General features: G+C 36.6%; 1 protein-coding gene and 1 pseudogene across 3 annotated transcripts in view; one reads left to right on the top strand and one right to left on the bottom strand.

Moving 5' to 3' along the window:
- Positions 1–10,690, bottom strand: part of Arid4b (AT-rich interaction domain 4B) — a 126,082-nt gene that overhangs the window by 38,565 nt on the left and 76,827 nt on the right. For all 3 annotated transcript variants that reach the window (XM_021215185.1, XM_021215184.1, XM_029547311.1), the window contains exons 10-13: positions 7,332–7,408; positions 5,673–5,827; positions 2,914–2,986; positions 540–634 (exon numbers count right to left, since the gene is read on the bottom strand). In XM_021215185.1, the coding sequence (XP_021070844.1) occupies positions 540–634; positions 2,914–2,986; positions 5,673–5,827; positions 7,332–7,408 (400 nt within the window). The remainder of the gene's footprint in view (positions 1–539; positions 635–2,913; positions 2,987–5,672; positions 5,828–7,331; positions 7,409–10,690) is intronic.
- Positions 9,098–9,251, top strand: LOC115065636 (annotated as a pseudogene).

Raw genomic sequence — 10,690 nt, 5'->3', positions numbered from 1 at the left:
AATCAAGTGGGGCTCTAGGAGTTCCAGGCCAGTCTGAGAAACATGGGAGAGTTCTAGGCCAGCCAGGGCTACACACTAAGATCCCATTTTTAAAAGAAAGGGGGGGGGGTCTTTCCATCTCTGGGGCTGTGCCTTGACTAAGATAGGACTTCATTGAAGTCTAACACACTCAACAGGAAAGCAGACATGTACTCTGTGACTCTAAACTTAAAAGGTGTTCCACCTTTTTCCTTAGTAGATAATAATTTGAGAGATGGCAAATATACACTAGGGAGCTATTAATCAGTTACTTCATGATGCTTTCTTTGACCTTTACTCACTAACACACCAAATGATTCTGCAGTAAAGCTATACTTTTATTTCATTCTGACAGAGGAAATGACAAGGAGACACCAAGTAAAACCTTCAAAACCAAAGTGGTAGAGAAAGAGAACAGAGCCCAGCTGCAACATATCCATTCCCAAAACCAAGTGGATGAATGATACATAAGGAAGCATATTGTATGAAAAACACATTTCACTTCTGATAATGATACTTACGTTATCAAACCCTCCAAGTTTGTGCACAAGTCTGAATAACTTAAAAAGATTCAAATTTCGATACCCAAGCACAGGCCGTTTGTTAATAGGTGTACCTGTTAAAACACATAATATATTAGCATCATATAAATAATCTCAAAGAATTCACATATTACCAATAATAACCATCAATACACTCCACAGAACCAAAACAAAAAACACTTTCTTATCTAAACCCATGGCACCATTATTTTAAAGATTTTGCACACCAGATTTTTATAGTATTATGTTTCTTTCTAGCATCTTCCCTCTGTTGATATAGAGGATTGTGGTGGTGTGTATATGCTTGGCCCAGGGAGTGGCACTATTTGTGGAGGTAGCCTTGTTGGAGAAAGTATGTCACTGTGGGCATGGGCCTCAAGACCCTCTTCCTAGTTGCCTTCAGAACAAGATGTAGAACTCTCAGCTACTCTAGCATCATGTTTGCCTGGATACTGCCACGCTCCCACCTTGATGATTATAGACTGAACCTCTGAACCTGTAAGCAAGCCCCAATTAAATGTTGGCCTTATTAAAGTGGCCTTGATCATGGTGTCTGTTCACAGCAGTAAAACCCAAACTAAGACAAGGACAAACAACAAATAAAGCATGACAAACTGCAAATCTTTCAAACACTAGGGAGATAAAGATGAGAAAAACTAGAGTACTGAGATATACACAGGGCAGCTATTAATTAGTTACTTCATGATGCTTTCTTTGACCTTTACTCACTAATACACCAAATGTAGTAAAGCTATACTTTTGTTTCATTCTGATAGAGGAAATGACAAGGAGACACAAAGTAAAACCTTCAAGATGTTACAAAATGGTAGAGAAAGAGAACAGAGCCCAGCTGCAACACATCCATTCCCAAAACCAAGTGAATGAATGGATTCTTCTCTAATTAGATTTTAATCATCTTCTGCACTTTTTTCCTGTATCTCACACAAAACTATAAGGAAGGCCACACTTTTTAGACCAAGTCTCCATGTAAACAAAATATACTGATAAAAAATATTTAACATTAAAGAATGAAAAAATATTCATACCACAACAGCCACTAATACTCGTTAGTACAGAACAAGTTCCTGAAAGTCTTGGTTGGCACTGTAAATTTTAAAAAGTTAGAATACACCCTCTGTCCTGGTGTGTGTGTGTGTGTGTGTGTGTGTGTGTGTGTGTGTGTTGTGTGTAAAACCTGGGACTGAACACGCTAGCCAAGTATTCTACCACTGGCCCACTGTTTATTTTTTGAGATATTTATTTTATGTGAATAGGTGCTTTGCATATATGTATGCATGTCTTTGTACCACAGGTCATAGAAGCTAATAGTCCCCTGGAGGTAGAGTTACAGACAGCTGTTAGCTGCCATGTGGGTGCCATGTGGATCCTATGGAAGAGCAGTCAGTACTGTTGCTCACGGAGCCGTCTTTCCAGTCTCCCCATTGACTTTCATATGTGTCTGTGTTCCTGTACATGTACATGTGTGTGCAGGTCAAAGGCTTCTGTTTTCCCATGAGGTCTCTCATTGAACCTGGAGTTCACATATCTGACTAACCTGGCTGGCCAGCAAGCCTCAAAGATTCTCCTCTCTCTGCCTTCCCAGCACTAGCATTCCACGGACATGCCACCATACTTGGCTTTCTAAACTATGGGTAATGGGGATCAAACTCATGTACTTATACTTACATGGTAACTAATTTATCAACTAGGCCACCACTCAGTTTTCTTTTCACTTTTTGGACAAGGTCTTACAAAGTTGCCCCAGTTAGCCTGAATCCTCTCTGCTCAGCCCAGCTAGCTCAGCCTCCTGAGTAGCTAACAGGCTTATACCACCAGGCCCGATTTTAGTCCTGTCTCCTTCTGAGGGACAGTGTAGTTTATGAAAGGGCTACAAACTTGCTATATAGCTGAAGATTATCTTCAACTTCTAATTCCACTCTACTGGGAGAGTGCTAGATTATAAGCATTTGCACTCTAGGTTATGTAGCAGAAATAGAATTAGGTTACTTTTCCTTTTGTATAAGAAGGAACTTTTACAGATAGTATTTCACCATGTAACCTGGGCTAGCCTCAAGCTTACAGTCTTTCTGCACTAACCTCCCTAGTGCTGGGATTAAAAACAAGAACCATCACATCCAGCCTACACTTCTTGCTATATTTCTGGATCTCTCTTGGTCTATGAGGTTGGGTTGTAAGACTCACTCAATACCCAAACAAGTGTGATATTTTGTTCTGTATCTTATACAGTTAAAAGTAAACATGCTCACCTCTACCTTCCGTGAACTTATACAGTAAGAGTGAGAAACTCACTTCCATTTTCCATGTACTTACACAGGAAGAGTGATACACTTACCTCTATCCTCCATGAACTTATACAGCTGCTGAAGAAAGTTCTCCCTTTCCTCTGGAAATGGTTCTATTTCTTCCTAATTTTAATCACAAAAGAAAAGATACTGTTTTTCTCAATTCAGAATTTTATTAATGCAAGCAACATTTCTTGCCAACAGCAAAAACTAATATTCACTTAAATATTTCAAAGGCAGTTTACAAAATATTTTTTTACTACTAAGCTGTTTAAAACCAATAAGTCTAGACATTTTGCACTATATAGATGAATACTTCCTAAAAGGTATTTCAACAGAATTCCCACTGTCAATTTTTGTATAAGAAAAGACACTAATATGACTGTTAATCTCTGTACTGTTACCAGAGGTTTATTCTTTAAATTAGGGTCACAGGCTCAAGAATACCTATTCTCATGTATATTAAAACAGGACTAGAGTTTAAAATCAAAGTTGATTCCATTATTGCTCCTCAAGGAACTCAGAAAGCACAGGTCCCATTTGCTCTAAGTATCCTTCAATATAGGCAGCCCCACTGTATGGTACTTCAAGCTTACATAATCAATGAAGTGGGGAACAAACTTGATCTACAATACCTGAAGATTCAGACTTAGGGAAATCTTCAAGTAATAAAATAGCTCCCCGAATTATCAATTACAAGGGAGGGACTAGCTTCTTGCTGCTGTGGCCAAGGGCTGTGGCAGTAGGGAGCTGGTCCTGAAGCAACCTGCAAGGAGCAGGGTAGTAGGTAAGATGGAGGAACTCACCAATTCATTGACTTTTATCCATTCAACAAACAAAAAGCACCTGTAAGTGTAGGCACTGTGCTAGGTGCTGCATCAAATGTACGAAAAAAAACTATGGAGCCTGCTGTGACAGAACATAGTTAGGAGTAACTGCAGAGAAAATGACTCAGCACATACAAGCAAGCTGTGCAGTTACTCTAACTGAAAGAAAAGTCCTAAAAGTCATAGGAGATTCAACTAATATGCTGAACAAAGCTGAACAAAATTTTAATTTGGAAAAATCACATGTCATTGTTCTAGTGAATTTTCCCCTTTGTTTTTAAGGGGAATTTTTTTTGTGGAGCAAAGAACAGTAATTTTAAAAAAGAAAAAAAATAGACATATTAATTAGCTATTAGACTGGTACTTAGACAAAGAATAAATGACAACTATTAACTTGCTTGTGATAAACTGCATTTCTCAATTTAAACAACTCACATATGTCAGGTTTTGGTAAGGCAGTCAAATACAAATGTAGAGAGGGTGGGAGCGAGTTGACATTTTCCTAAATGTCACTATGGTAAAATATTTGATTTAAGCCACATTAGCTTTGTTTCTATTCCATAAACATCTAAGTTTGTATTTAACTTAAACCATTTAACTGGAGATCAAATTTGCTTCCACTGCACCCTACCTCCACCCCAGATTTGCTTTTAAAAAAGTACTTATAAAACACAAATCTAAGCAACAAAATGTTTGGTAACTGATATTTGTTGACCACCTGTCATGGGTTATGTACTATGATAAATGCTAAGAATATAAATATATTAATAAGATAGAATTCTTCTCTTTGAGGAGCTTAAAAAATAAATTAGTAAGAAAAAAACATGTAATAAACCTAAATAAGAGTGGTGAGGAGAGACACAAAGACAGGGAGAGATATATGCTGTACTCTAGAGAAGGGAGAGATGCTGTGGTTCAGGGGTTTCTCTAAAGAGTTTTGGACCTGTCAGACAAGTGCCTAGCAGTCCCCACTACCAGTACTACACACACACACACACACACACACACACACACACACACACACACACCTGGGTGTGGAACAGGGGCCGGGAGAAGCAGAGTGCTACAGTGTGAAAGATGAGAAGCAGCAAAGTATGTAAGGTGACAGAGCTAGAGCTCAGAGTTCCCAGGGAAGGTACAGACACAAACATGAGGAAGGGGCAGCAGAGGCTGGACCATCAAGGAAGACTTTACACTTAGAACTACAAGGCTCCAGCTTGCGAGGCAAGCACCCAGATAATACCTCAACATTAGTTCTAATTTTAGTATGTAAAATAAAGAGCAGACCTAGGCCAGACTGAAACAAGCAAGTTTCTGTGTTATCATTTGTTACTGCATTATAAAATATAACATAAAAAAACTCCTATTTCATTAACTATTTACTACAATTAAAGAATCCAAAACCTGAAAATATTCCATATTCACAAGAAATTACTATGATTTTCTAAATAGAAAACACAGTTTACCTCATGGTAGGTATTATTATCTGTACAGGACTTAGTCGTTTTTTTGTGTTAGAATTCTCTTTCACCTGAAGTCACAATAAAATCTAAAACTTTAACTCTATGACCCAGATGAATGCATATGGAAATCCGTATGTATGGAGCTAAATTGTTTTCCATTCTGTGAATCTCAAAGATGCTGACCTTCACTTTTCATTAATACCAGCTGGACATTATGCTGGACACTTTTTCTAGTCTTTTGGTAATTAGGAAGATGTACACCTGTTATGAGATGGTAACTATCATATAATACACGATGGTTCCAAGTACGTTAAGCACTGGGTGGTATTTTAGTCACCTTAAGTAAAACACTCCTGAATCACCTAGGATGAGTGGATGAAACTACTCTTAACTCCCCAAGCCCACATTCCTGCTCACAGATCAAAAACAAACTTGATTAGACCAAAGTTTATGACAAAAAGATCCCTAATAGTAAGACATTACTTAACATTTTAAAAGGCATCAACAGTTTTTATTTACCTCTTCTTCGCTGCTATTATCTTCTTTCTCTTTTTCATCATCTTCCTCCTCCTCCTCTTCCTCAGCTTCACTACTGGAGCTGTCTTCTTTCAATTCAGTCTTCCAATTAGCAGGAATAGTTCTACTTTTGTGAAACTCAAGTGCCTGATCAAAGGCTAGAAACATACCATAATGTCAGCAAACTGAACAGATTAAGACAACTGAGTTATAAGAAATAAAAGCTGTGCAATCAGCACTGACATTTTTTAAGTGTGAGCAAGGCTCCTGGTACTAAGTTACATGAAGCCACTACTCCTTCTGATCTTATATGCATGCAGGATTTCTATTTTATGGCTATTAAAGTCTACTGCTATTACTGGAAGGGTTCTTAAATTCAAACAAATATGGGCTGGAAGGATAGCTCAACGGTTAAGAGCACTGGCGGCTCTTCCAGAGGTCCTGAGTAAAATTCCTGGAACCCACATAATGGTTTACAACTGTAATCCTATGTAATCTATCTATAACTTTAATCCCACAGGATCTGATGTCCTTCGCTTGTTTTCAAATGTATACTCACACAAAACACTCACATATATAAAGTAAATAAATAAATATTAAATAAAAAAATAAAAAGACACGTGCATATGACTTTAATCCTAGTACTGGGGTGGTAGACACAGTCAGATCTCTGGGAATTTGAGGCCAGCCGGAACTGCAAAGCCAGTTCCACAACATCCAGGGCTAAGAGAAATTCTGTCTCAAACAAACAACAAACAAAACAAAACAAAACAAATACAAGAGGAAAAAGCAATTTCCTCTTTTAAATAGAAATTAGTTTATGTCCTACAATTTTAACAGATGAGTCCATGTTTTTTCATTTCTACTTGTTTGTTGGTTTTGGTTTTCCTTCTGTTTTTGAGATAGGTCTCTCTATATAGCCTTGATTATCCTGGAATTGGCTATATAGACCAGGCTGGCCTGGAACTTACAGATCCATTTGCCTCTGCCTCCCAAGTGTCAGGATTAAAGTGTGCACCATTATCCTATGAGTCAATATTTTACTCAATAATAATAAACAGTATCAAATCAAGCACAAGGATAAAAGTAGCCAGAAATATTCTCTGCAAATCTAAATCTAACTACGCCACACTTGAAATTCTGTAAATAATGAGTTTAAACTAAAATGAGTTAAAAGCGGTTATTCTCTTTTTATAAAACATTGGTATTAATTACAAATCATAAATTTGTAGGCAGTCTATCTACCTTTGATAGATACAGTAAGAAACAATCATTTATAATACTAAAAATAAACTAACAAATGCAATCACAGCATTACTTTTCAGTCAAATATAAGTATTAAAGCCTTTAATTAGGAATATATAGTAGCAGAGTTAAAAAATCAAAATTACTTTAAGTTTATCTTTGTTATCCCTCTAAACCAACAGAGAATTTCCTAGGCAAAATGCACATTATTGAAATAGCTATTTGGTTTTTTAAAAAATACTCATCCAGGTTATAACTCTATTTAGAACTTTGAATGAAAAAAGAAGTATAACAAGACATGCAAGTTTTTTCAAAACATATATCTAATAAAAATATATTAATAAAGTAAAAGAAAACTGAACTTGTTAACTTATAAAACACTTATTACTTATAATCTTTCCAAAATTATCCCCTTACCTTGTTTTAATACAGCATCAGGCTTCGGAACAGTATCACTAGTAATTTCATGGACATCTTTTCTTGGAACTGAAGTACTATATTATTCAATTACAAAGATGAAAAAAGGAGATTAAGACAGTAGTCATCAAATCACAAATACCACAAAAACAAGGCCATTAACATGCATAATAAAAACAAATGAACATGGAGCTATACATTACTGTCTAGAGAAGGATCCTGCCTTAAGATTTGCTTTGTTTATACCTCAATTCAAATTCCAAAATCAAGAAAAGGAAATAGTATCAAACAGTGCTCTGTGTAAAAACAAATGATAAATCTCTTTGGCACTGTAATAATACAAACAGGCATTTGAAAGGCAGAATGCAGAGATCCAATGGGGAAGAAATCAACACTAAAACTTGCCATTATCTTGGAATAATGATAAGATTAGTTGAAGACAGAAAGAAATATGCCAATTCATAAGATAAATTCTTTAGCTTTTAGTTTATTCTGAAGGGGTTCTCAATAATGTTTTAAGAACATTTTAGATATACAAATCCACTTATAAACTATAGTTAGGGATTTTATTTCAGAATGCCTCAACCCTAAGGAGAGCTACATTTAAACAGCTAGGACAGGTTTAATGAAAAATATCACTTATTGTCATATAATTTAAATAAACCAATATTTTGGTTTCTATATATTTGGTATACTAATTACCACCCACACCCCAAGAAACCCAAATGATACTCCAAACCTAATTTTCATTGCTCAATTTTTTTTCAAATATTTTATTTTGATGGACAGGTGGCTTAGGGTTAAGAACACCAGCTGTTCTTCCAAAAGGCCAGATTTTAATCCCTAGCACCCATACAGAGGCTCACTACTATCTTTAATTTCAAAGGTACCAGAAGTATGCACATACATACAGGCAAGCAAAGCATCCATTCACCCTTCCAGTCAGAGCCAGTGCCCTGACCAGACTTCGGGTGACAGCTCCACAACCAGTCTCACAACACCCAGAAGAAGCTCAACTCTCAGGTGTTCTAACATAGCTAAGATCATAGGATCTCAGAAGCTTGGTCACACCAGGATTTCAGGATCCAAGAGGCAGATTCACACCCAGAAGCTCTAACACACCCAGAATCTCAGGATCAGGGAGTCCCAGAATCACAAAGACAGCTGGATTCTGAGAAGATCTGACACAACCAGGATCACAGGAGGGATAGGCTTCAGTCAGAGACAGCAAGGGCAGGAAGTACTGGACATAACCAGATGGCAAGAGGAAAGCAAATTAACATAAGCAATAGAAATCAAGATTACTTGTCATCATCAGAACCCAATTCTCCCACCATAGCAAGTCCAACATCACACCATCAAAAGCATGATTCAGATTTGAAAAGCCCTATCAAACCAAAAAAGTAAGACTCAGATTTAAAAACACTTACTCTCATGATGATGATAGAGGACTTTAAGAAGGACATAAATAACTCCCTTAAAGAAATACAGAATATACATAAACAGGTAGAAGCCCTTCATGAGGAAACACAAAAATTCCTTAAAGAACTACAAGAAAACACAACTAAAACACAAGAAGGAAATGAATAAAACCACCAAGGATCTAAACATGGAAATAGGAACAATAAAGAAATCACAAGGGGATACAACCCTAGAGATAGAAAACCTAGGAAAGAGATCAGGAGTCATAGATGCAAGCATCACCAACACAATACATGAGACAGTAAAGAGAATCTCAGGTGCAGAAGATACCACAGAAAACATTCACACAAAACTCAAAGAAATTGCAAAATACAAAAAGCTCCAAACTCGGCTTATCCATTGCACTCCGGATGTGCTGACCCCAGCGATTTCCCCAAATGCGGGAAACTCGACTGCATAATTTGTGGTAGTGGGGGACTGCGTTTGTGCTCTCCACTGGTAAAAAAAAAAAAAAAAAAGCTCCAAACCCAAAACATCCAGGAAATCCAGGACACAATGAGAAGACCAAACCTAAGGATAATAGGTATAGAAGAGAGTGAAGATTCCCAACTTAAATGAACAGTAAATATTTTCTACAAAATTATAGAAGAAAACTACCCTAACTTAAAGAAAGAGATGCCCATGAACATACAAGAAGCCTACTGAACTCCAAATAGACTGGACCAGAAAAGAAATTCCTCCTGTTATATAATAGTTAAAACACCTAATACACACAAAAAAAGAGAAAGAATATTAAAAGCAATATGGGGAAAAAGGTCAAATAACATATAAAGGCATACCTATCAGAATTACACCAGACTTTTTACCGGAGACTATGAAAGCTGGACAGATCTCATACATACCCTAAAAGAACACAAATGCCAGCCCAGACTACTATACCCAGCAAAACTCTCAATTACCATAGATAGAGACACCAAGATATTCCATGACAAAGCCAAATTTACAGATTATCTTTCCACAAATCCAACCCTACAAAGGATAATATATGGAAAATAAGGACACAGAGAAATCAATAAAAGAAATGAATGAGATGGAATTAACAGAGATCTAGAGAACATTTCATCCTAAAACAAAAGAATATACCTTCTTCTCAGCACCTCATGGTAACCTTCTCCAAAATTGACCATATAATTGGTCATAAAACAGGCCTCAACAGATACAAGAAGACTGAAATAATCCCATGCATCCTATCAGATCACCACTGACTAAGGCTGGTCTCCAATAACAACAAAAACAACAGAAAGCCCACATAAACATGGAAGTTGAACAACTCTCTACTCAGTGATAACTTGGTCAGTCAAGAAATAAAAAATGATATTAAAGAATTTTTAGAATTTAATGAAAATGAAGAAACAACATATCAAAACATGTGGGACACAATGAAAGCAGTGCTAAGAGGAAAAGTCGTATCTCTGAGTGCTAAAGTCCATAAAGAAACTGGAGAGAGATTACACTAGCAGTTTAACAGCACACCTGAAAGCTCTAGAACAACAACAAAAAAAAAAAAAGCAAATACCCAATAGGAGTAGACAGCAGGAAATAATCAAACTTAGGGCAGAAATCAATCAAGTTGAAACAAAGAGAACTATACAAAGTATCAACCAGGAGCCAGTTCTTTGAGAAAATCAACAAGATAGATAAACCATTACCCAGACTAACCAGAGGACACAAGGACAGTATCCAAATTAACAAAATCAGAAATGAAATAGGAGAAACCAAGGAAATTTAAAAAATTCATCAGGTCCTACTACAAAAGCCTATAAAGAAAGAAAGAAAGAAAGAAAGAAAGAAAGAAAGAGAGAGAGAGAGAGAGAGAGAGAGAGAGAGAGAGAGAGAGAGAGAGAGAAAGAAAATAAATCTGTATGACATGGACAATT

This window comes from Mus pahari, chromosome 16 (genome assembly GCF_900095145.1).
Source record: "Mus pahari chromosome 16, PAHARI_EIJ_v1.1, whole genome shotgun sequence".
Taxonomy (NCBI): Eukaryota; Metazoa; Chordata; class Mammalia; order Rodentia; family Muridae; genus Mus; species Mus pahari.
The sequence above is the reverse complement of the archived record's forward strand: the minus strand, read 5'-3'. Positions and strand labels throughout refer to the sequence as shown.